A 25,640-nucleotide genomic window follows, 5' to 3' on the forward strand; every position below is an offset into this window, starting at 1 on the left:
ATGTTAAAATCAGCCCAACTTTTATTTTAAAATATAAATAAAGTATATCAGCCAACATACTGGTCACTGTTCTGCTGAACAACACACATATTACCAATATTGTACCCGGTGTTATTTAATAATAGTTAAATATTTTCAGAATTAAAGTTTATATTTATTTGTCACACTTTTTGAAACTTAATAACCTTACAATAAAACAAAGTCTCAGATTTAATTATTCTGAAACTAAGTTTAAGCTTCTCATAACTTTGTATTGCAAGTTACATTACTGATATAATAAATATAAAATGTTTTTATTGTTCATCCACAAGTGCAGTCTCTGGCTCAAATAACACAGAAGCTTGGTGTGTTCTAATATCTTTAAGGGTGGTTTGTTTGTCAGTCCAGGCAGTGTTTCACTTTTTTTGGAAAAACTTGCGATACATTGAGTATATTCAGTATATCGCACAGCCCTGCTGTGAACCCCTCCAGTGTGAGCTGGAGGCCACTGAGTGATGGCTAACCAAGCCCGATAGAACTCCGCCTTCAGTTTAATGGCTCCCTTCTGGGAGATTACCACCATGACAGGCAATTTTCAGATGCCTGGAGGTCCCACATTCATCCATTCAGACAATAATACGTGAGAATAAAAAGTACAGGAATGTACAACCATCATACCGCTCAGGAAGGAGACCTACAAACCTGACCCAGTTACACCAGTTCTGTCAAGAGGAGTGGGCCAAGATTCCAGCAAACTGTTGCAGAAAGCTGGTGTAAGGACACCTGAAGCGTTTGGCCCAAGTGAAACAGTTTTGGGGCAATTTTACCAAATAATAAGGAAGCGTATGCATACTTCTGACTTTGATGAAAGTTGAAAGAAACAAAAAAGAAACAAACAAACTTCTCTCTCTTTATTTTGAATGTGTAAACAGATTCCGCAAAAAGATGTAAACGCAAAGCGCGGCTCATTCACCCGGACATGCCATCAGGTGCTGAAAGCAGACGTCCAAAGCGAAATAGTCAATTCACTTTGGGCACGTCATTTTCAAGCAGGAAGATTAACCCTAACCCTATGAAATAAGAAGTTATCTATAAGGTTATAATTAAACTGCTGTGCAGATAAGCTACACAAAAACACCACTATGTGAACAGGAAGTGATACTCTACTGCAGAGAGAGTGAACACCAACTGGATGGCGCTGTAGTCTGCACTATAGCTTTGTATTATTTATTCATTAATGAAAAAGCACACACATTGCAGCTCTTCCTGTTTGCTTACTGGATCTAGAACACCATTTAGATCATAACAGCTCCTGATCAGGATGAATGGGCTGAGTGGGGACACATGTACTAAAGGTTAGAGTTCCCACTGCAGGAGCTTGGGTCTGCCGCACAGGTGTAGGTGCTTGAAAACTAACAATGTTGGAACTGTGTGTTGGAATGACAGACAATAGAAGAACACACACATGCAGGCACACCTTCAGAGTACTCTCTAAGGAGACCCAAACTACTTATGCACCACTCAGCATATATCTCACTCTGTGAACATGACATTTGCTTCAGCCATGTTCATGAAGCCCATTCTCACTATGCCTTGGGTTGAACTGCATTTTTGCCTTAGTTATTGCTAAGGAGGAAGGTGAAATGCACTGGCTGACGGTCGTAAAAGTGACTGCCTCGTTCAATTAAAAAGTCTGGTCTGAAAGTGGACTGTTAATCAATGGCCCCTCCATTTTTACTTACAGCTATTCACAGAGGCAGAAAGACGAGAGAGCAAAGCAAAGTGCCAGCTATGTTCGTATGAATTTCTATTTTTGAAAACTTTGTTTGCATTTCTGAATCAGAATTAAATGTCTAAACAAACACAGCTTTTAAAAATTGCTTTGTGCAAAATATGTGACTCTGTGATAGCACTATCCCTGTACTTTGTTATACAGTACGTCTTACCGCCAATTTGTCTTGAGGACTCAAATTTAAGTGCACAAAAAGTAAAAAATGAACCTATGTTAATGGCACTTGTTTAAAAAGCATAAAGTGATGGTTTTCCAAAGCTGCTGCTATGAGTAATGGCTCCAGAGATTCAGGTGCTTAGCTGTTTGTTCATTTGTGCACTCCCTGCAAAGGTATTAACAACTGATTAGTGTAATGGAAAATTTTAAGACTGTGAAGCTGACCTGACTCAGTGAAAGGCTCCATATTTTGTCAATCTGTCTTCATGCACTCAGAAAATATTTATGCTCAGAATGCTGATTTTAATTTAATTACATGTCAACTTTCTGTGTCTTTGTTTTTTTAAGTCCAGGAAAAACGTTTAATGGAATCTGGCCAAATGAAATGTACTTGATTGGTATGTATTCAATTTATTATGAGCATATCTTCCTAATAATTTGACTAAATAAACAGATTTTATTTATTTCAGTTGGATTAAAGTATTGCTTTGTGTTATGATGGCAAAGAATAATCTTTCAGGTATACCACACGCTCATACATCAGTTATCTTTCGCACACAGTGTTCTGACCGTATTCTGTGATCGTGGCAGTGATGTGTAAATATTGGAGGTGCTTTGTAAAAAAGCACATGGACCTGCTGGTAATTTGAACCAATGCAAAGTCAAATAAAAGTCACAGAGAAATCTGATTTATTTCAGATTTCCACAACATTCGCTGCTCAGCTACGAGAGAGGATAATACAGGATGTGATTAAGCCGAGCATAACCATTATAATATAATGTATATTTAAAACATCTAAAACTGTTTCTAGAACTAGGGTTGTGGTTTGTATTGGTTAAGAGAGTTGCTAATACGTCGTGTCTGCAGGGTCCTCGAAATTCCAACAAAAAACAGAAGGAAAGAAAAAAAAGAAACACGAGCGCGTGTGTGCGCGCGTGGGTATTGTAGGTGGAGGCTGTTCTTACAAACCCCCTCAGCTCTCAGAGCTCTGAGACAGTCTCCGCTGTACACGGCTCCGAGTGAGTCTGTTCTCAGCTGAAGTGCAGACCGGTGAAAAACAGTGAGCGGATAGTTGTAAGTATTTTTTTTCCCTTCGTCATGTCTTTAGTCTCTGTTTAGAGTGTGCAGGACAGCCTTTTTAATCCACACTGCTGCTAACACAAGCCTGTGAAAATGAAGCGTCGTTAAGTTTGTCTTACTTAGTAACATAAACTTGATGGCTCGTCCAAACAAAAGCAGCTGCATACATTTTTATTTGCAGAATTCACCTGTGATAGCGGACAGCACACAGCCATAAACTCGTGCTTACGTGTAAATACATCAGGTGAAGGTGGTGTCGTGTTTAGGTTCACTTTAGCAGTCTGTGCTTTGTGTGTTGCTCGTGTCTTTCTCTTTTGTCCTAGTTGTTGCTGTGTATTGGTGGGATTTATTTTAATCTCTAATACTCTTTATTAATGTGAGATATATTTCGCGCCGTGTCTCTGGAGGTGCAGCAAGCCAAAAACATTATCAGTCACGGTGCTCATCTGTCTGCTGCTGATACAGAACTCCTGGAATTACTGTAAAAATTAGGATTTTTGTGTATGTGGCTTTTAAAAATGATACAGGTGGACGTGGAGGCCTTGATTTGCTCTAAAGGGTCACACATACAAAAAGGGGACTGGAATAGAAATTGAACTCAAACTAAAAACAAAAAATGCAGAATTAAGAGGAATAGGAGCCACGAGAGAAGAGATGAGGAGAAACCAAGTGAGATGAAGAAGGGTGACATGCAGTGTAGGAGATAGAAGAAGAGATGAGGGGAAAATAACAACAGGGTAGAGAGGAAATAAAAGAAAGAGGAAAGAAGAGGAAGGAATATGAAATCTGCTCCACTATCACTGATAAGGTTTAGAGCACTGTTATTGAAGCCCTGCTGCTTGAATTAATGGACTGCTGTGAAACAGGTAAAAAAATAATTAACCTCTACGTGACCCTTTGTTTTCTCTTTCTTTCACTGTCCGAGGAAACAGAGCTTTTAATTTAATTGGTCACCACTCTTTAGCTTTTAAAGCTTTTCATTCTCGTCTGTTCACCTGTGGTACGTTTTTTTTTTCATAAACTGCATGTGTCCTGCACGCTGTGTAGGAAGAGGATAAAAGTGTTGCTGATATTGGTTTTAGCAGAACTGTGGCACAGTCTTACGCATGTAAGCATTAATGCACCCCCCACAAATTCCTGTATACCTTCACAAAAATCTACCCTCCACAAGCAGTGTGACACTGTGGGTGCTGCAGAGTCTCCTTTGTTTTTTAACTTCAGTCACTGCCTTAGGGCCAAATGACTCATGTGTGCACACGAACACCTCCCTGCGTGTTTATCTATCCATAGATAAGTCCATCCATATGTGTCGTTCGGAAAAACTGAAATACAACCAAAACCGTTCTGTGACCATGTTTGCATTTGCAGATCTTTGATCCACATGACATGCTTGTAAGATCATTGATCAGATTCCGTGCAATCTGTGAGCACTTGTCAGCTTTGTAATAAAAAGTGTGGAGGCGGGCAGCGGTGTGGAGGTGACTGGATCCAGTCCAAATCTGTTAATTAAACTGCAACAGAGGAAGTAGATTCCCTGAGGGAGTAGGACTAATGGATAGCCAATTAGCTGATGGTGTATCTCTGCTCAATCTATGCTCTCCTGCTTCGAGTGAAATTGCTAAAAAAAAAAAAAAAGAACATTACTGTGTATTACATGTCATAAACAGTGTACACACATCATAAACCCACAATTTTCCCCAAAGAAATATCACAAATGAATATTTATAGTGCAAATCTTTGCCTTGCTGAAAGCATATATGTGTTTTTGTGAAAATACAAGCTTAGGATCTGTGTACTTTGGGCTAAAGTAACTTACAAATGTTTACTGGTCTATCTTGCAAAGATGGGGCTATTTTTAGTAACTGTAGATATTGAATAGGCTAAATTTAGTAAACAAAAAGTACAATATTTCACACTGATAATATTATCACTATTTAAATGTTACCTAAATTCAAACACTGTACATAAAATTTGGACCAAATCACAACAAGAGCACATACTCTTTTGTGGACTACTGCTTTGAAGCTTCAAGTTTGGCATTTTGGCTGTCACCATTGTTTTTCTTTGAAAGTAAACAATGGCCATATTTGGATGAGAAGCTGTAGTGCTAGCAGCTAGTTAGCAGCTAATGTGGTTTATCTTGATTAGCAACTTGCATACATAGACTGAAGCATATTCATACAGTATTACAATTTAAGTCACAGACCTTTTTGTGACAGAAGACATATAATTTGCCGGATAAACTCGTTAAAATGGTCCAAAAGAGCACAAACATGTTCAGTGATTTTTAACTAGCTGAGGCGTTACCTAGTATTTGCTAGCAGCTTTAGCTACCCTAACCCTGGAGACTGCTGCCAACCTAGAATGTACTGACTTTGGTAAGCTTTTTTTAAATGTGTGTGTCATTAGCATTATTGTTGTATTTTATTGGCATATAATGCAAATTCACAGATGCAGGAGTGTGTTTCAAGCTCCAGTCTCTAAATGTTTTGTCTACACGAAGTGTACATATACTTAGGTGTGTTCATGTCCAAGCTCAAAACGTCGCAGCAAGGAATTCAAGTGATGATTTTGTGCAGCATCACCGTCGTGTGATGATCAGTTGTATCCACAATTATAACTAACATTATAAACCATATGAAATAAATGGACAGATGCACATAAATGTATACAGTTTATGCTGCAATTCCTTGGCACCTTCTTAATGATGGCATGATAAGTAAGGCTTTGAAATCTATTTTGTGCAGTGAGTGATGGTTACTCTTCCCCATTTCCCATGTACCTTTATGAGATACCCTCTGCAGCCTGGTGGCCACACGACCAACAGTCTTTGCTTTTTTCTGTTCTATTTTTTATATGCTAGGAATAAGGCCAGACTGACATTAAAAGAAACAATAGAAATGCCCTAAAATGCACTTAGTGAATGTAACAATAATGAGCGGCCCTTTGGGCAATCAGCAGGCATTCACTTCCCCAACAAAACATTTGCCAGACAGGCGTTTGTGTTAATGGGTACCTTGTGGCCTCTAGATTGCATCAGGAGGTTGTTTGTTCCACGCTGTGGATTGAACAATTACGAGGTATTACGCAGGCGTCAACAGAGTTTTCAGTGAGGAGGAAACATGTATTTACCACCAGTATCAACCATGTAATCATCACCAGGCCTCTTATAAAGAGAGTCACCATTAATGTTAGTATAAATGCTTTCCAAAAATTCAACTATTGAAATGTATTCAAGGACATCTCTTTTCCGTCTCTTATGCTCTCTTTTGTCTTATGAGTGGTTAATCACACCAGAGGTTAAAGCCAAATTGATGGTTGTACAACATGATGGGGAAAAAACAAAAACATAAAAAAAAAACATGGAAACTGATGTTGAAAGTGTTTATTAAAGCATCGTGCACCAAACCGCTGTTAGCATGAATGTGGATTTTTGAAAGTTTTCAGCTTGTTCCTTTGAAAGACACAACAGCTGAAGCTCACAGCAGGTGCAAGCTATTTTCATTAGCAGAAACCATAACAATAGTATCCAGGGTTATTATGTGCCAAGCAATTGTCGCTTCACCAGCTAATCTCTAAGTACAATACTGCTAGTGTCGCTTTGCAGTTATGAGCAAGCATCATTATGGAAATAACTGAATTTGGGATTCAGTGATGTTGTGGATGAACAGCTGGAATGATCGATATGGGAGTAGAGAAGTGTGTTGTCCTGCAGTGCCAGCCATGGCATCCAGTTATGAGTACACACACCTTCAGTGAATTCCATCGGGGGACAATAACTGCTGAGGTGGTGCATAACTCAGTATAATAGTCTTTCCTCTGGAAAAGGCTCTGAAAATCTCAAGATGACATCTTGGCTTCAGCTAATTCAAAGGCTAACTGTAAAGCCTATGCTGAAATACACTGAGGCTTCAGTGAAAGTGGATTTTATTTTCTACTGATTCATGAGGAACAAAGTGACATGCATTTGTTGGTAATCACAAACTGAGTTTGCCGCATTGAGTTTAGTCAGAGTTGAATTAGAGCAGTGAGAAAGTCTCTGACGTGAAAGCCTAAAGGTGTTCAAGCCAGCACAGGAAAACATAGGACTGATGAGATTAAGAAAAAACACATTGAACTGTAATGTCGTTAAAGTGTGTAGTGAAAAAGTGGATAGAAAGGACTGCTGCTTAGACCACCGACAGTTTGAAAGCGTTGCATAATTTCGGTAGGTTATGAACTGCTGCTGTTGCCTCAAATTATGCTGTACAAAAGGACTGATTCTTATATAGCACGTTTCTACTCTCCCAGAGTACTCAAAGTGCTCTATACAACATGCCACAATCACCCAATCTCACAAGCACTCTCTCTAAACTGAGTGCTTTCTATCGACATTCACACTCCGATGGATGCATCGAGAGCAACCTGGGGTTAGTTGGGGTTATCTTGCCCAATGATACATGAGCCAGGGATCGAACCACCAACCTTCCGATCAGTAGGTGACCTGCTCTACCTCTGGAGCTACAGTCACCCCACCCAGGCCCTTTCATTGTACTGCCTCAGCAAATAGGTACAATTTCACCAGTTCATTTGTAAACCCTGTGCTATCTCACTTAAACATTTTTTTTTTCTAGACTTTTTTCAGTTTTTTAAATATATTTACATTTAATTCATTAATTTTAAAAAAATAAAAGAACTGCAAATTAAGGTTTTAAATTTATTTTTTTATTCTTTTTCATTGTGTCACTTTGTAAAATTAATATATATTATATTTTTTTATTCAGTCTCATATGTGGCATATGGCATTCACTTATTATTAATAGTTAAATTACTGTAAATGACAACCAGTAAGTTACCATTAAAGTTTAATGATCAGGCAAAATACATATTTCAGTTACACATGAGATTTTTTTCTACATTTATTTTTTTCAGCACAGCTTCAACGTCATTTAAGTTTTTTCCTGCTTGCACAGAATGATAAGGTTACGAAACCACAGAAGATTACCGTTTCACTCCCTCAATCCAATCTTGAGTCTTTTCCAAATGTGTTTGATATTCAAATTTGTATGCTTGGCATTTGCTTTTCCCTGCTGCAGCCACAAAATGAGGTAAAAAGTGGGGAAAGTGAACCAGAACACTGAATTAGTAAGCCATATGACTGTATAACCTTGTTTGCCAGAATGATGGAGTAATCCTTGAGATGTGAAATAATAAAAAAGTAAGTACCTTCCTTTTTTTAACAAACTTTCTAGCTTCTGTTTCTCCGTATGTCTGTATTAGGAGAGAGCAGACTATGCAAAATTTGCCAAACCAGTAGCTCAATCATATTTTGTGTTGAACCTGTTATTTTAAGATTTGCTTTGAAAACTATACATATTCATTCTATGCCACAAATGGCACATAAATATAGATATGTATAGCAAACAAGTGAACATTTAGAATTGTAATCATCACTTCAGCTAGCATCAGACTTTAAATAACAACCAGTTAACATAAATTTACCCTGAGATCTCTAAGACTATATTATCTTCACTCTGCAGATGCACAGAGGGCAGGTTTTGTGTACACACATGCACAAATGCATTTGTCACACACCTGGCCTCTCACACACAATACTCTTTGTATTTGAATGTAAATGCAAGGACTCTTCAATCAGCAGTCATTCAGACTCTCACTTATCTCGTCAATTTGCTCCATGCAGGGACCTTTAAGCCTTGTCTTGACCTTATGTTACCATAGCAACACCTCCTGGGAGGGTTTTCAGAGAGCTGCTCGTGCAATGGCAGACAAGAGAAGTGATGCACTTCAGGAAGAAAAATTGTCAGTCTGCTCTTATTGTGTTTATCAGAGATTAGGGTGGGAGGCAATAGCAAAGGCAAAATGAGGAGAGTGTAGGGGAGTGTGTGTGTGATTAGGTTAGCCTTGCTGACTGTTCACATCTCAGTGGGACATTCAGTGACTATCTAATGTATGGTGTGAGTAAAAAAAACAAAAGATACCTGCAACCATTCCAGTTTGTGTTATGGAACCATTAAACTTGTTATTTCCCCTGTTATATATTAATTAACAGATATTCTCGTTATGATGGTGATGTGAAGCCTGTGATATGTTAGAAAATCATTTGTCTTCACTAACCATGAATGTAAATTGCATTATTATAGTTTTTATATGTTCAATTCCATTTTATTATTATAGTGCCAATTCACAGCCACAGTTGCCTCAAGGCGCTTTCTATCACAAGATAAAGATCCTACAATATCATAGAGAAAAACCCAGCAATTCACTGTGAGCAACCACATGGCAACAGAGGGGAGGAAGAACTCGATTTTAATAAGAGGCAACATGTGGCAGAACCAGGCTCAGGAAGGGGCAGCCTTGTGCTGTGACTGGCTGCTGAATGAGAGGAAAGAGAAGGAGGAAAAGGGAGCATAGAGAGACAAGGACAGAACTTAAAGGTAACTGTGGATTTTTTAAGCTTAATAAATGATGCACATACTAGCCACAAGGTTGGATTACAAAGAGAATGCACTCCAAATAGTCACAATGTGTAACCACAGAAAAGTTCCTACTATTTGTTCATTATCTATCCAAAACTGTTTTTTTTTAAAATAAATTTTGGAACCATAAAAACCAGAATGATAATTTTTTTTATATTTTTTATTTATGGAGACAGGATTTAAGAGTGAACACTGGCTCTTGTGCCTTAGCTGATTTTTTAATATTTTGCTAAACCACTTTTACTGCATTACAACATTCTTTTCTGTTGTGTGTACTCCTGATACGCTTTATTGAAAAGGACTTATTGAAATTCTTTACACGTCACTCAAGTTCGCTGACTGGGGAAAAAAAATCAATGACTGAGGCCAGAGAATTAATTGGTGCCTCGATTTAATCTGTTAAACCATTTTAGCTCCGTGTCTTTGTACAGTGTGACACCTGAACGTTGTACAACTCAATATTCACAATCACGGCACTGTTTGTGATACAAAGCCTGTCAAAGGTTAGTCAAGAAGACTGTCTCACGTTTATACCACCCATTCATGTTCCCTCTCACACAGCACCTAGTTTATAAAGTCGACTGACTGATGATGTTCCTCTCTGTGTTTATCATAGTTTCTGTCTCTTATCCAATTTTTTGCACTGTGGTCATTTAAAAAATGTCTAAGCCTCTGCTGCTCTCTGTGGTCATTTCCTTGTCAGATTGATGGAAAACTCCTCCACCCCATTCATCTCCACTTTTAATCAGGACCTCTGTCCTCAGGTCCATCCATTAATCTCACCATTTGTCATGCTCCACATCACATCCATCCAGATCTCCAGCATCATCCTTCACCCCTGCGCTGCTATCACCACCGTCTAGACTCCCTCCAGGGGATTTTTCCAGTACAGCTCAATATATCACTACTCCCTTATATGATGATGTCACAATAGGATCTCTTTACTAAAGACTCCTTACACAATGTGCACACATTATAAAAAAATCAATCTTAGCCTTCTTTCATTTGAATAATTTCTGATTTAAACATGAGGTTTTAAAAGCCTAAATAACCCCAAGTATAAGTGTAATTCGATATTAGGTACTCCTAGCAAGTTAATATTTCTATATTTATCGACTTCTTGTCTTTACCCAGTTGCTTCATAAAAGCAGTAGCAGTATTAAGCAGTTGAGATCCACAGCATATACCATCCTCTGGCATTTACATTTAGTAATTGAGGTCATGACCTATGGATGGCTCTTAGGTTTGGTCTAAAAACTGTACATAAGGATTGACATTCACCATGATTTGATCACGTGTTTGACCAGTGAACACTGTCGTCTTAATCTCCACTGGTGGTATTGCTGCCCTTTAGGTTGTAATGAATGAAATGTAATTAAAGCAAAGCAAAAAAACCCTCCAAACACTGAAATAGAATTCGGTCATGCTTCAAAGTGTGTACATTTCCTGTGTGCTGCCAATAATTGTACTTATTTTAATCTAAAGTAACTGTCTCTGGGGGATTCTTTAGTAGTGTATATAATTCACCTTAACTTTCCCGCTCTTCCGCTCATCTTCACATCTGCATTAATGTACTTTACTCAGTTGAGGTCACAGAAGATATGCCTCTGCTATTTTTCCCCCCATAGGTCAGTGCATTTTGTTCCTACCAGAGCACCAATTATTAACCATCGCTGTGAGGGATGAGGGTGTGCCTGTGTGTGGAACAGTGGTGATTAAGAAGCTGGGATGGCTTCATAAACAAGTCTCGTACTAATAAAACTAAATACCTTATGTCTGTGTTCTGGTGCTCGCTTGTTTTGTTGTGACGGAAGGAAGGTTGTTATGTTTATTAATAGCTTAGTATTCATCAAGCCACTGGGCAGATGTGGCCAAACTTTTGAAACTTTTAGGTGTTGTCCAACATCAGCAGCAGTCAACGTTATGTGTGCATAGAAAAGTGTGTCTTTGTCAATACATGTCGTTGCCTGTTCATTCTCTCTTACTGCTGTGTATGCCATTTTTTTCCTATGTTTTAATTTTCTTTACTACATATCTCTTAGAGACACAGTTTTATATTTTTTTAAACTGGCTCACTCATTCTCTTGCCAATAGTAAGATGAAAAATTTAATAGTGCTTGCATGTCTATTTTTGACAGAAGCCTGTTAAAACATATAAATACCCCTAAAGCTCACATTAGCTAGTTATATAGTATTGTTGTCTAGATGCAAAAAAATGTCACTTGTGAGTTTTTACAGAGAAGACATAAACACTAAACATGCAGCGAAAGTCTCCTGCCCACTTGAAACCAAGAACAATACAGCACTTGAGTGCTGGCTGTCTCCAGGCAACCTCAAGGTAACAAGACTTCCCAAGTTGCTGTCTATCCAATAATAATTTAAAGTCCATACTAGCAAAGAACAATCTAAGATGTGATGGGAAATCTGTTACCTTTACACAGTCAGCCTAGATGTTTCCTCTAAAACTCTAAAATGCAATTATAATGCAGTTTAGTTGAAGTTTCATGGACCTGGATTAACGATAATCCAGGTGCTAATCTAAGATAAATAACACCTAGCACCTTTCTTACTCCTAAGGGTTTTACATAAATTCTATACTTTGACAAAAACTATTATTATGTACTATATTTATATTTTAAAGTTAAGCAACAAGTTTGCTGCTGTGTGTATAATTGCATGCAAACTGTGTGCTGTGTCTATTCTACCATGTAAAGCAGGGGTCCCCAATCCCAGTCCACGAGAGCCAGTGTCCCTGCAGGTTTTAGATCTCCCCCTGGGTCAACACACCTGAATCACATGATTAGTTCATTACCAGGCCTCTGAGAACTTCAAGACATGTTAAGAAGGTAATTTATCCATTTAAATCAGCTGTGATGGATCAAGGACACATCTAAAACCTGCAGGGACACTGGCCCTCGTGGACTGGGATTGGGGACCCCTGATGTAAAGGATGCTACAAAGGATGAAGCATTTTCTCCAACAACAGATCTGCTCGAACAGAAACTGAAAACAGAACTCAGAAAAGGTCCCAGAAGAAACTTTATAGCTTTACAGACACATTTCAGTGGACAAACAACCAACACGGCTGATTTGTTGGAAGAGTTGATTAACTGGACATCTCCAAAATGTTAGAATACAACTTTAATGCATTAATTGCTTTATATTTCATGTCCACATGAAGTGTGCTAAATTAATTAACTTTGCTTTCTGTAGGGCTGCTGATCTTCTACGGATGTGAGCTTACCAACAACTGTTGCCTGATAGTCGTTAACGCCTCGATGGAGCTCATCCAGTTTGCTTTGCTGCCTCAGGAAGTCCCTACAGCTACCTGGAGCAACACCTCTGCCCCCTCCTACTCTCATTTCCTGCTCCTTTCTACTCCCTCCGAACCGCTTCACAGCTTCAACCAAGATGACCAAGATCTCCTTAACAGCTCCTGTCAAAATTGCACCAAAAGTAAACCAGGATCCCTCCCTGGCTTGGCTGGAATCTTCATCCCACTCATTTATGGCATCGTTTGTGTCGTTGGCTTGGTGGGAAACACTCTGGTCATCCATGTTGTTGTCAACTACACAAAACACGAGTCAGTCACAAACATCTACATCCTCAATCTAGCCATTGCAGATGAGCTTTTCATGCTGGGCCTACCCTTCTTGGCGGTACAGAACGCTTTGCTCTCGTGGCCTTTCGGCTCTCTGATGTGCCGAGTGGTTATGACAGTGGATGCCATCAACCAGTTTACCAGCATCTTTTGTCTAACTGTGATGTCAGTGGACCGATACCTGGCTGTGGTGCATCCCATCCGCTCTTCTTGGTGGCGCCGCCCCCATGTGGCTAAGGCTATCAGTGGCACCGTTTGGGCGGGGTCCTTTGTGGTGGTGCTGCCAGTAGTGGTGTTCGCGGACGTGCTGAAGGATGATGGGAACTGCAGCATTGTGTGGCCTGAACCAGCAGAAGTGTGGAAGACATCGTTTATTGTCTACACGTGCACTGTTGGATTCTTCTGCCCCCTGCTGGTCATCTGCTTGTGCTACCTGCTGATCGTCATCAAGGTATGACTTTTAGAGTAACACTGAAATAATTTGAGTTTTTAAGATAAATGAGGATGTTGGCGACATTTTTGAAAAAGCGTAGCCTATATACTCTTTTCTAAAAATATTACATAGTCTGACTCAGATGAGCAATAGTGAAGTAGGAGCCTTTTATTGTTGATTAAAACACCGCAGCATTAGTGTCATGGCCAACTTAAATCAAACTAGAATCCACAAGTAAACCGATTTCAGCTGCAAACTGTTTTAAGAGTATTGTGGCTTCAGTCAACTAATGTTGATGTACATGATTGACATTTTATGATTGACAATAAACTGTTCATCCACTGTCTAAAAAAAGCCATTTCCTTTAAAGCCACTCTTACACCCTCAGGAAAGGGCTAGGGGATGAGGGGATTAACAATGCTAAGCTCAGGGGACAGATAACTAGTCAACTATACTGTTATATTACAACAACAAAGGATGTCAACAGACTAGAATCTGCTGAAAAGACAAGAAACGGTTAATCAAAGAAAAGCTTCACTCTCACATAGGGCACTGGCTGGGTGTCTTTCCTTTTGTTATATTTCTTTAAGAGTTCAAAATGTGTTGATTACATAAATAAAATCAAATTTTCTCTGTAGCACTTCATGGATTTCATAAGCAGTAGGGATGCAACGATACCAATTTTTTCAAACCGATACGATACCGATACTTGGATCTGAGTACTTGCCGATACTGAGTACAAAAACCGATACTTCTACCACAAATGCAATGAATTGGAAGACAGGTTTTATTTTATTCTCTGCCGATAAAAAATAAAATCGTAATAAAAATGACCACAAAAAAAATTTCAAGTGAAAAATAAGCACTTCTGTTAAATTATTGCGGAGTCTCCACATTGTAATTTAACAAAATATCACTGAACTATTGGGCACTGTCTCGAGCTTTCAGAATAATAAATAAACACTTCTGTTTGGAATAAAATAAATACAAATTAGGTTTGAGAATAAAATAAACTTTTAAATTATTGCAGAGTGTCCAATTTCATATCGCGGCTCGAGTACGCTGAGAAGACGGTTCAATCCTATGCTTTCCACGACTGGCATTGGCCGGTCATCCAGAGCGATAAAATGAGTCAGAGCCTCTGTTATTTTAACTGCCAGTGGATTTTCTCTTGACATTTTTCATCGCTTTTCCAAAACCTGAGTTAAAGTTGGCTGTTCCAGTCCACACTGCTGACATTTTGTTTAGCCTAGCTACAGCAGCCTCCAGTTTCTCTTTTTTATCTGGAGCTGCCAGTCTCACTCGCCTAACCCTGTGCCTGTTTAGCGCGGGATGTCCCCCTAGTGACCAATCTAAAAAACTACAACAGAAATGACAAGCCACCCTCTGACTAATGAAATGAAACGAAAGTATCGGTTCATGGTATCGGTCAACTTTTACAAGTATGAGTACACACACATTTTACAGTATCGGCCCCGATACCGGTGCATCCCTAATAAGCAGCATACATTAGTTGTTCACACAAAGCATAAAGGTAAAAAAACCCCAATATATACAGTGTTATCTTCAGTTTAGATGTCAAAAAGTATTTGCGGCTCCCAGTGTTTTCTTTTGCATGGAAACCGGGTCCAAATGGCTTGTTGGGTGTAAAAGGTTGCAGACCCCTGGGCTAGGGGATGAGGGGATTAACAATGCTAAGCTCAGGGGACAGATAACGAGTCAACTATACTGTTATATTACTCCAACAAAGGATGTCAACAGGCTAGAATCTGCTGAAAAGACAAGAAACGGTTAATCAAAGAAAAACTTAACTCTCACATAGGGCACTGGCTGCTCACTACTAGCTCAAACACAGCGCTAAACTCATCGTCAAACGTCAAAGCACATCACTACACAAGCCTCTGCAGGCTGGGAAACACACACCTAAGGTCACCACAGTACTGACACTGGCATACACCGAGGAGCTCTTCACAAGCTTGTATCCAGCTATACACTGGCTCCTCAGGAGAAATGGGTGGCAGCTGAACCTGTGGGAGGCTGCTAGGGTTATAACAGCCACCCTCACTTTAAGCCAGCTTTCTTCTGTTCATTATAAACAGGTTGAAAGAGCAGGCGGTGGCTGTACTCACAGCCAGAGCTGTGAGCATGAGATGACCATATTAACGATGTCCCCACTCTTACATATTACACAGATAAACAAGCAGTAAACCTGCACCAGTGTGTGAATGCGAGAGTGACTGAATAGTGGCATTGTAAAGCGCTTTGGGTGCCTTGAAAAGCGCTATATAAATCCAATCCATTATTATTATTATAAACACTGTCCTAAACCTCACTGTGCACAGCAATTACTTGCACATGCATTGGCCACAAGGTTTCAAAATTTGGGCCATGTTTAACATGAGTATCTAATTTTAACAGTATACACCAATGAGGCATAATATTATGATCACTGATAGGTGAAGTGAATAACACTGATTATTTCTTTATCGTGGCACCTGTTAGTGGGTGGGATGTATTAGGGAGCAACTGAACATTTTGTAGTCAAAGTTTATGAGGTAGAAGCAGAAAAATGGGCGAGCACAGGGATTTGAGTGAGTCTGCAATATTAATAATATTAATATTGTGATGGCTGGTTCATCTCCAAAACTGCAGCTCTTGTGGGGGGTTCCCGGCTTGCAGTAGTATCTATCAAAAGTGGTCCAAGGAAGGAGCAGTGGTGAACCAGCAGCAGGGTCATGTGCAGCGCATGGGGCTGCATAGCTGCAGACCAGTCAGGGTGCCCGTGCTGACCTCTGTCCATTCATGAAAGCACCAAAAATGGGCACATGAGCATCAAAACTGAACCATGGAGCAACAGAAATACATGGCCTCTAAAGCTGTGCCCTCTTTCAGCAAAGCAAACATGTTTCAGGACTGGTTTGAGGAGTACAACAACACGTTTAAGGTTGAGAAGCTCCAAGGCACCACCTTGCAACTTCAAGAACTTAAAGGATCTGTTGCTAGAATCTTGTTGCAGACACAGCACACCTTCAGGGGTCCAGTGGAGTCCATGCTTTAGTGGGTCAGGGCTGTTTTGGTATCAAAAGGGGGACCTGTGGCCTGTGGTCATAATGTTCTGCCTGATCGGTATCTGCATGAGTGTGTGTATACACTGTTACTGTAACTTGTTTATATGTAAACAAGGTTATAACTTTTCATCTTCCACTTTCACAGTTGCTAATCTTTTTGCAGTCATGATGATTAACATTGCTCATGTTGACTCATTGTGAATCATGTTGCTGCATCTGTGGGAAACATAAATGAACTTTGGGAACATAATGGCTCCTTCCACACTAAAACTCTGTCTCGGTTATTTTTGTTTAAAAAAAACCCCTCCAATCCTCTCCACAGTGACGTCCTCCTAAACTTACATTACTCAGAAAATCTGCCAACAAATGTGTAGATGCTGAAGTCCAACGTAAATGGACTACACTCTGTTAATATCACTAATGGCACAGGAGGATGAGTGTACTTAAGTAGTATTTGCACAGACCTAATGGAAAAGCAGAGTGTGCCATGGTTAGCAGGTGTTTCTACATTTTGGGAGAAAAACAGCAATCAGACAGCGTGAATGTTGTTCTTCCAGCAATCTGAACTCTTAACTCTATAAATATGTTTAAACAACAAACAGACTCATGCATATGGGGCGATCGCGGCTCAAGAGTTGGGAGTTCGCTTTGTAATCGGAAGGTTGCCGGTTCGAGCCCCGGCTTGGACAGTCTCGGTCGTTGTGTCCTTAGGCAAGAAACTTCACCCATTGCCTACTGGTGGTGGTCAGAGGGCCCGGTGGCGCCAGTGTCCGGCAGCCTCGCCTCTGTCAGTGCGCCCCAGGGTGGCTGTGGCTACAATGTAGCTTGCCATCACCAGTGGGTGAATGTGTGGATGACTGAATGTGTAAAGCGCTTTGGGGTCCTTAGGGACTAGTAAAGCGCTATATAAATACAGGCCATTTACCATTTATCCTCTCTAACCACCAGCAGGATCTCAGATAGTGTTGTCTGTTTGTCATAGTTGTGTACCGTTTACGTTATTTCAGTGACTTTTCTATTTCAGGAAATCCATCCATCTATTCATCCATTCATTCCACCATCTGTCCATCCATCTTTTTAACTACTGGGTCATTAAGGAGGCTGAAGCCTATCCCAGCTGTCATTAGTCAAATGGCATGGTAGACCTCGGACAGGTCAGAAAACAGGATTAATCGGGTACACTAGTCTCTTTCTTTCTGTAAAAAAAACATCTGTATCTGCAAAAATTTTTGTTATCAGTTTAATATGAGCCTGCATACATTTTGGACAGACTTTCTCATTAACCTGTTTTTAAATTGAGGGCATTTGCTTTCCTCTCCTTTAAAGGTAAGAAGTGTTGGAAAACGGGCACAGGCCACATCCTCCAGACGCAAGAAGTCAGAGCGTAAAATCACCCAGATGGTAGTTGTTGTTGTGGCGGTGTTCATCTTCTGCTGGCTGCCGTTCTATGTTCTCAACATTCTCAACCTCCTTGTGGTCCTGCCTGGAGACTTCAGGGGCCTCTACTTCTTTGTTGTTGTCCTTTCATATGCCAACAGCTGCGCCAACCCCATACTCTACGGATTTCTGTCTGACAACTTCAAGAGGGGCTTCAGGAAGGCGCTGTGCCGCACGTCGCGCAGGGTGAACAGCAACGACAGAACCGGCATCGAGGCCCAGAGGCCCACGGAGGAGTGGGGCGGCATTGTTCTCCGACAGCAAATAAGTGAAGGAATCACTCACGTTCATGGGAAAGAAAGTAGTAGAAATGAAGAAGAGGAGGAAATAGGTGGAATAGAAGGTGCTATACAGATGAGAGAAATCTGTAAGACATCACAGAATGGGAACCAGAACGGAGTAAAAGAGGACTCAAGGACACAGGTCGCACAGAGGGGTACATGTGACCAGGGTGCAAGCTTTGATCCTGCTGAGGGAGTGTCCTCTTTGGCCAGTAAGAGAAGTAGGTCACCTGAAGAATTCCTGGACCAAAACTCTGTGCTTGATATCAGCTACCTGTAACAGAAATTTGCCCATTTTCAGTGGATTTGGGTACCTGCTGTATTACAGCGTCTTTGAAGTTGGTTTTAATACCAGTTTATGGTAACAGTCTGGCATCATTAATGCAAGTGTTTTGCCACAAATTGAAAGGGTAACAACTCAATCTAACCATGAGAAACTATAGCGGCAGGCACAATGAAACCTGAAGGACACAACAAACACACAAAGATGCCTGAATGACCACTGTTTGTAAGTATCGCTGTTATTTTGAACCAGACTGTTACTTCTGAAACTTCTTGTGCTGAAATGGCTAATGCACTAAATGAATCATGCCCCAGTGGGAAACCACATGACTAATGACCCACTGTGGAATGAAAAAATGTCAGCTGTGTTTACTTTTATTGTGTTGGCTTTTGAGAGCAGCCCACAAAGATAATTAGCACTGTTTTCAGAAAACACACGTCTCAGTCAGGCTTGTGTGCAACATCATTTTCACCTGAATTAGTGCACATGTGTGGAGATCAACCAATTACTTTTCTTCTTTTTTAAGGTTAACTAAAACCATGCTTTAGGTCACAGCTTAAGAACAAGTGCAATAATAAATATACTTGCAAGTGACCTAAATAGTTACTGTTTTTAAAAATCTCTACATTAATTGTGATTTTTATTCAACTTTGAATGTTTAATGAGTTTAATAAGTCAAAGTGCAATTTTTGTTAATTTTGTAAAGCTATATATTTAGAGTGCTCAAAAATAAAGGAACACTTTGAAAGCACATCAGATCTCAGCTGATAAGGACTGGGTAACGTGTTAGAGATAAAGAATACCATATCAATTGATGGAAATTATCAGCCTACAGAGGACTGAAATCAAAGGCTCTGCCAAGCATAGGATCAGTCAAGAGTATTAATTCTGTCAGGAAACTGCCTGCATACTCTCACTGCAAGAGGAACCCAGGACCTACTGCAGCAGCGTAGGAGCTGACAGTGGGTCCAAGGATTTCATCCTGATACCCAATGGCAGTCAGGGTGCTGTTGCCTAGTCTGTAGAGGTCTGTGCATCCCTCCATGATTATGTCTCCCCACACCCACTGTGCCATCGGTGGCCCGCGGGCCATACCAAATTACTATTAGAGCTGGCCTACTGGTATTATACAGCTAATATATATATTGTTTAGTATTAAACTTTGCTTGTTCCATATTCAGTTTTTCAGCAAAACTTGTTTGAGTCCATAAGAAAAGATTCATTCTTATATCTGGAGTAGATTTTTTTTTTCAATAAATATTAATGTTAGCCTGCGACTTTGTTCCAGTTTTGAATTTTGGCCCACTGTGTATTTGAGTTTGACACCCCTGCACTGTGCCATCATGAAGGAGCTGGACTGCCTGTGCATCTCTGTTAGGTCCAGGTATCACCTCATGCTACCAGAAGTGACACTGACACTTTCCAGGTGCAAAGCCAGTGAAAAACAGTCTGCAAAGACAAGATTCCTGTTTTTGTGCCTGCCTCATTGTTACCCCTCTAGTGCACCTGTTGTTAATTTTATTAACACCAAAGCAGCTGAAACTGATGAACAACCCCCTCTGTTGCTTAACTAACCAGATCAATATCCCACAAGTTTAAAACCTTATGTTGTACTTTGATTAAAGTGTTCCTTTAACTTTAGCATAATGAGCAGCATAGTTTTCAGCATTACACAGTGTTAGTCAGTGTAAAGAAACTGAGTCACATTGAAAAGTTAGGACGTTTTGTTATTTATTGTGATCTTGGTGTTTTACGTCTGTTTAAGTCTTTTTTCCACTATCAAAACTTTGTATTATCAGTGATGTTTTTAATGCTATGGTGAAGTATTAAAGCCAAGTAGTGACAGTAGGCTAAATAAATGTTTACTTTAACCAACTAGAATGTTTAAAAAAAAAAAGAAAGAAAAGGTATTGTATGAAAAAAAAAAAAAAGTCATGTAACCTACTTCACAACATATGGACATGTATATAGTATGTGCCTAACATATGTATGTAGCATGTATGTAAGTGTCACGCCGTCATAACGTGCTCACCAAAAAAATGCTTAAAACCAATGAAAAACCGTTGGCTTTATTTCACAATGCAAAATTAATTAAAGACAACAGATGTAACAGATGTCTGTTCACGTTAAACATTTCCAGGTTCACCGAGATAAAGTTAAATTCTGCACCAGTTTAACTTTGAAAAAGGACAAAACATTGCTGCCCTCTAGAGGTCCACATACTAGAGGGAAGACAGTTATTTACAAGCCTCAGCTCATTGCCAGGAGAAAGAAGCATTGCAAATATTTCAGAACATGTTTTTAATCCCAACATTTAATGCAGTTTGTAACAATAATTACAAATCTGGACAGGTTTTTTATAATGGGGGTGTGTTTGAAAAGAATTAACTTTTGTATTACATAATTTTTTTACATCCATCAATCATCCCAAAATTCTTCCACTAATCTAACTGTCCACCTTTACTCAGGAACAATGTCTCCAATCCACTTAAGGTAAGGCGGGTTACCCTGGTCAATAGGCAGGCTGATGACCTCAGCCACCTCATAGGGATGGTTAGAGCTGTGGAGGACAATCCATTATGAGTCAAATAAACAGAGAAAAGCCAGTACTTAAAACTGTGACTGCATGAATCATGACATAATGGAGCAAATGATGAACGCGATGTTCTAGTGCGATCTGTTTGGAGGAAGGATTTTTATGTGTTGAATATTAAAACAAACTTACCGGACATATTCAGCAAGAGCGGGTACCTTGGAACTTCTTGTTTTGATCATCTAGATTTGGAAAGACACTGTGTCAAACAGGACTTCAGACATACTACCTTTCCATTTAATCAAATTCATGAAGGAGAAAGCTCATGCTGAACAGTTTAAAATATAGTTTGCCGTGTTCTAAGAGACCATGACCTAATATGTCAGAGTAAGTAGACAAATAATGGGATCTATCCTGAAACCTGCCTCTGCACATTTTAAAACATGTTGCATTAATAAACACCCCCCAAAAAAGCAGTACTGCCATTCACTGCTGTCTTCACAGGTGCATTCAGGACTTACTTGCTTTAAAAAATATTTATATTAAATACTGAAATGTTGCCCACAGCAGAGAATGGTTATCAGCGCTGTTCCCTCTAACAGTGACTACAGAAAGTAGGACAGAGTCTATCTACTAACAGCTCATATTGACAGTCATTTAGTCACAACCTAAGCTTAAAAACTATAGCTCTTCTATAGAATAATCTTATTTCCAGGTTCAATTTTCTGTCCTCAAGTTACTCTAGAAGTGTCTCGGATTACTTTTTTGAACCATTGCCCCTCCTTCACGTCCCATTCTGCAGCAATAAACCTCTGTTTATTTAGTAGCTTTCATTCTCCCCCTGATTGTGATACATCTCCCATCCCTGTTTGCTGTGAAGTATTCCCGGAGCATGATGCTACCACCACCATGCTACATCGATGGTACCGTAGCCAATAATCAGTGCTTTGTGTTCACCGGTAACAGAATTTGGACTTAAATGCAAAAAATATTACAGTTTGTCTTTTTTGGTTTTGCTCTTACAAATAATTTGGTTGAAGTTTAGATAATAGCATTTACTTATATTGTTTTCCATTGAACTACTCTACCAAAAAAAAAAAACTAACTGTTGGAGCTCAGTTGAGCCACCTTTTAAAAGGTTTCACAATTCTCTCCTGAGGTCTTCTGAAACTCTGTTGGAGGGACTGAGTCTTGATTGCCCCTGTAACCAAGTACCAACATTATTTTGTGACTGATTTCACTCTTGGAAAAGTCTCTGTGGTTTTTAACGTCTTCCATCTCACAATTACTGAAGCTGCTTGCTGTGGGGAGCACTCAAGACTTTAGAAATCGGACAACAACTTGGAGCATCACATCAAAGGGTCTAAATACTTCTGTAAATGAGGATTTTTTTCTTTTAAATTATTTCACTAATAAATGAAACTATATTCATAATAGGATCTGAAATAATAACAGTCTTGTATTACATTTTGCCCCCAAGACATACAAATGGATTTTAGCTGCATCTAGGCAATATATAACAGTACCCAGACAGCACTCACCAGAAGCACCTCATTGTCCTCCTCAATCTTCCCCTGCCATTCATATCTGAAGGAACAGCACACAATTATTTTTGGTTATTAAGTACTAGCTTCAAAGGCAGGAAGACCTCTGCTAGTTAGAACAGTATAAATATAGTCTACAATTTACAAAAAACAACACTGGCAAAGAAAGCTCAGTGCAACATGATACTAAAGAATAGCTAATGTGAAACATACATAGATTTGATCGCTGGGACGATGTTGACACAAGCTGCTAGCTTCTTTTCCACAATACCCCTGTGAGAAAGAATAAAAGAATGAAATGAGCACAGATGAAAAACATCTCATGGTCCTTGTATCCAGCTAATGAAGACAGAGACTTTTTACTTGAACGTGCACATTTGTGCAAGGATCCTGCCTTGTATCAATGGTTCAGACTAGTCGTGGTGGTCTAATAGTGTGGGGGATATACTCTGGAGCACTTAGCTTCAAAAAGAAATGGTTTAAACATCACAGCCTGCCTGAATATTGTAGCTGACCATTTCAGACCCTTCATGACACCTGATGGCAACAAACTACATCACAAACCTCAAATCATCTCAAGCTGGTTTTACTGAACAGGTGACGGTGAGTTCAATGTACACAAGTGGCCTCCACATTCACAAGCTATCGATCCAGTAGAACACCTTTGGAAAGTGGTGGACCAGGAAATTTGCATGAATGAATTGAATTGAATTATTGCCAAAAAACAGGTCCAACCGAGTACTTGTAAGGTGTACCTAACAAAGTGTCTAGTGTGCATATATTATAAACAGAACTGTTATTGTGCCATTTGAATCACCTGGCTAAATCTCTAGCAACTGTGTCATTAGGACAGGTGACAAAGGCAGCAGAGTGCGTGCCTGATGTGTACGTCTCAGATGCCATGGAGAAGGCCCTCAGTCCGACAGTCCTCAGCAGCTGGAACATAAACACGCTCAGGAGCACTGTCTGACGAGAGGAATGAATAAACGTTAGAGCAAAGCATGTTTTTTTTTTTTCATTTTACCTAACTTGATGAGCCAAGTGTTAGAAGAAATCGCACACTCACCAAAAGTAAAGCTTTAAAGGATCCACCCTGTAGTGTCTCTGCTGTGGACAAACCAATGCGCATTGCCTGAGCAGGTGAGACACACAAAGCTTAGGCTTTTTCCCCCTTTGTTGTAATGTGTCTAAACAGAGTTGCATAAGGGTTAGTACTTGAAGCAGCTTGTCACACCATGCAAACACCCAAACACCATGAAAGTCTCTGTTAACTTCCACACTTTTGCATTCAACACGGTCCACTCAACAAAGCAGACCATAGTTTAAGAGAACGGGCTGTAGAAATGCTGCAGCCGGTTCTCCAAAACACTGCACGCTTGTGGGGCTTGAACTTGCAGGTGAGTTGTGTTTAGCATTGCACTGCTAGTAACCACAGTTAGCAGTTAGCTGCTCGGCGTCGGCAGAAGCTCGTGAGTGTGTGAAAGAGCAACACGGCACGGCAGACTCACTAAAACTCTCTGATAAGTTGTACAGCTGGATTGCAAAGTGTTGCTATAATGTAAATTCCTTGCAACTTACCTTCTAACCGCAGTCTGTCACTGCCCAACCCCTACAGGAAACCTCCTGTAACTCTTCCTGTCCCTACCTTTCAAAATAAAAGCCCCTGACATGTATGTTGCGTGACAGCGGACTAGACGGAATTGGAATTCAAATTTACATTTCTGCATTTATTTTTTTCTGAATTTTGGGAAAATAAATAATTAGTTACTTTTCTATAATTTCTACTATCTTATAAGTTTAATTTCATCATTTACACACACATTGGTTTTATCTAACACTCACACACAAGCATTTGCCCCAGTGAATGCACTGGAAGAAACCTTCTGATAGGTAGGCCACGTGCTAAGCCACCTGAGCCACAACAGCCCCTATGTCTGACAGAAAACACACTTAACAACTACTGAAACAAATCTTGTAGCTTATAATATTCCCTATATATATTAAATATATTGTATTTAATAGTTGTACCTGACCTTGTATATGTATGTATTATATCCACATGACTGTTGCATGGCAAGCAGTTTAACCGTCAGATGATGGCTGTTCAGGTTTTGTTCCATGAAATAATAGTGTTTATTGATGATTTGACTGCTCATAGAAGTAGCTTTATGAATTGTGAAGTGTACAGGGCTATACTCTGCTAAGATTCATGTAGAAGCTGTTTCACAGTTCAAATGGATAATGACCCAAAGAATACTGCAAAAGCAATAGAAGAGTTTTTTAAGGCAAAGAAATTGAGTATTCTTCAGTGACAAAGTCAGTCACTTGGTCTCAACCCAACAGAGTTACAGTCACTGACTGAAGACAGAAGAGAAGCAGAGAGACTCTCAAATATGTGAAGGCCTGGCAGAGCATCACAAACACAGCATGTGGTGATGTTTGATTGATTGATTGATTTTTATTTAAGCATATAAAAAGAAAATCAAATTTAAAATTATGTTAGTTTGGCCAGTTGCTTCTGAACCTCTGAAAATCTGGTTTCAAAAAGTAGATGTAATTCCTAAACTCTTAAAGCAATACTTTTGTTAGACCCTTGAATTAACGCTGAACATCTGCAATCTGCAATTGATTGTTTCATTTAAAATCCACTGTGGTGATGTGCAGATTCAACACTGCAAATATTGTGTATTTGTCAAAAATCCTCATAGAGCTAAATTTACACTAAGCTCATTTTATAGTTCCATGGTTTTGCATTGTTTGCTTAAGTGCATATCATGCTAAAACGCTAAAGTACAGGAAGTGCCCCACAACAAAAGTCAGTCAATCAGGAAACTGCAAAAGGCAATCACATATGGACTTTTTATTTAAAAAAAAAAAATACCTGGACTTAAACTTCAATAACTTAACTTTGGGATTTGGCAAACAAACAAACAAACAAACAAACAAACAAACAAACAAACAAAAACTGCCAGATTA

The 25,640-nt window shown here is 39.6% G+C and overlaps 2 protein-coding genes across 5 annotated transcripts; one reads left to right on the forward strand and one right to left on the reverse strand.

Moving 5' to 3' along the window:
* Positions 1–2,936: 2,936 nt before the first annotated feature.
* Positions 2,937–18,886, forward strand: sstr3b (somatostatin receptor 3b). Its single transcript, XM_006803781.3, has 3 exons — positions 2,937–3,002; positions 12,698–13,536; positions 17,913–18,886. Exons 2-3 carry the CDS (start codon positions 12,763–12,765, stop codon positions 18,582–18,584), a joined length of 1,446 nt encoding a protein of 481 aa, XP_006803844.2. The 5' UTR covers positions 2,937–3,002; positions 12,698–12,762; the 3' UTR covers positions 18,585–18,886.
* A 1,985-nt stretch (positions 18,887–20,871) lies between these two features.
* LOC102777976 (protein CutA homolog) lies at positions 20,872–24,306 on the reverse strand. 4 transcript variants are annotated; one of them, XM_006803782.3, is made up of 7 exons: positions 24,243–24,306; positions 23,731–23,851; positions 23,482–23,630; positions 22,878–22,937; positions 22,662–22,707; positions 21,313–21,362; positions 20,872–21,147 (listed from the first exon to the last, which is right to left on the reverse strand). In XM_006803782.3, the coding sequence occupies exons 2-7, from the start codon at positions 23,791–23,793 to the stop codon at positions 21,048–21,050; spliced, it is 468 nt and encodes a 155-aa protein (XP_006803845.2). In that variant the 5' UTR covers positions 23,794–23,851; positions 24,243–24,306; the 3' UTR covers positions 20,872–21,047. The 4 variants fall into 4 exon arrangements, with proteins under 4 accessions (XP_006803845.2, XP_006803846.2, XP_035769275.1 ...); XM_006803783.3 differs by having other exon boundaries at positions 23,731–23,796; positions 24,243–24,305; XM_035913382.2 differs by having other exon boundaries at positions 23,482–23,626; positions 23,731–23,796; positions 24,243–24,275.
* Between the last annotated feature and the right edge of the window lie 1,334 nt (positions 24,307–25,640).

The sequence above is a fragment of the Neolamprologus brichardi genome, chromosome 6, assembly GCF_056152115.1.
Source record: "Neolamprologus brichardi isolate AB-2024 chromosome 6, ASM5615211v1, whole genome shotgun sequence".
Lineage (NCBI taxonomy): Eukaryota > Metazoa > Chordata > Actinopteri > Cichliformes > Cichlidae > Neolamprologus > Neolamprologus brichardi.

What these genes read in the sequence shown, in the direction of transcription:
- LOC102777976 (XM_006803782.3), bottom strand. Translation starts at nt 23,793, where the DNA reads ATGCGCATTGGTTTGTCCACAGCAGAGACACTACAGGGTGGATCCTTT. An exon ending in CCTTTAAAGCTTTACTTTTG is followed by an intron (nt 23,631 to 23,730) that starts GTGAGTGTGCGA and finishes TCCTCTCGTCAG; the next exon opens with ACAGTGCTCCTGAGCGTGTT. An exon ending in GCTCTTGCTGAATATGTCCG is followed by an intron (nt 21,148 to 21,312) that starts GTAAGTTTGTTT and finishes TGTCCTCCACAG; the next exon opens with CTCTAACCATCCCTATGAGG.
- sstr3b (XM_006803781.3), top strand. Translation starts at nt 12,763, where the DNA reads ATGGAGCTCATCCAGTTTGCTTTGCTGCCTCAGGAAGTCCCTACAGCT. An exon ending in ACCTGCTGATCGTCATCAAG is followed by an intron (nt 13,537 to 17,912) that starts GTATGACTTTTA and finishes TCTCCTTTAAAG; the next exon opens with GTAAGAAGTGTTGGAAAACG.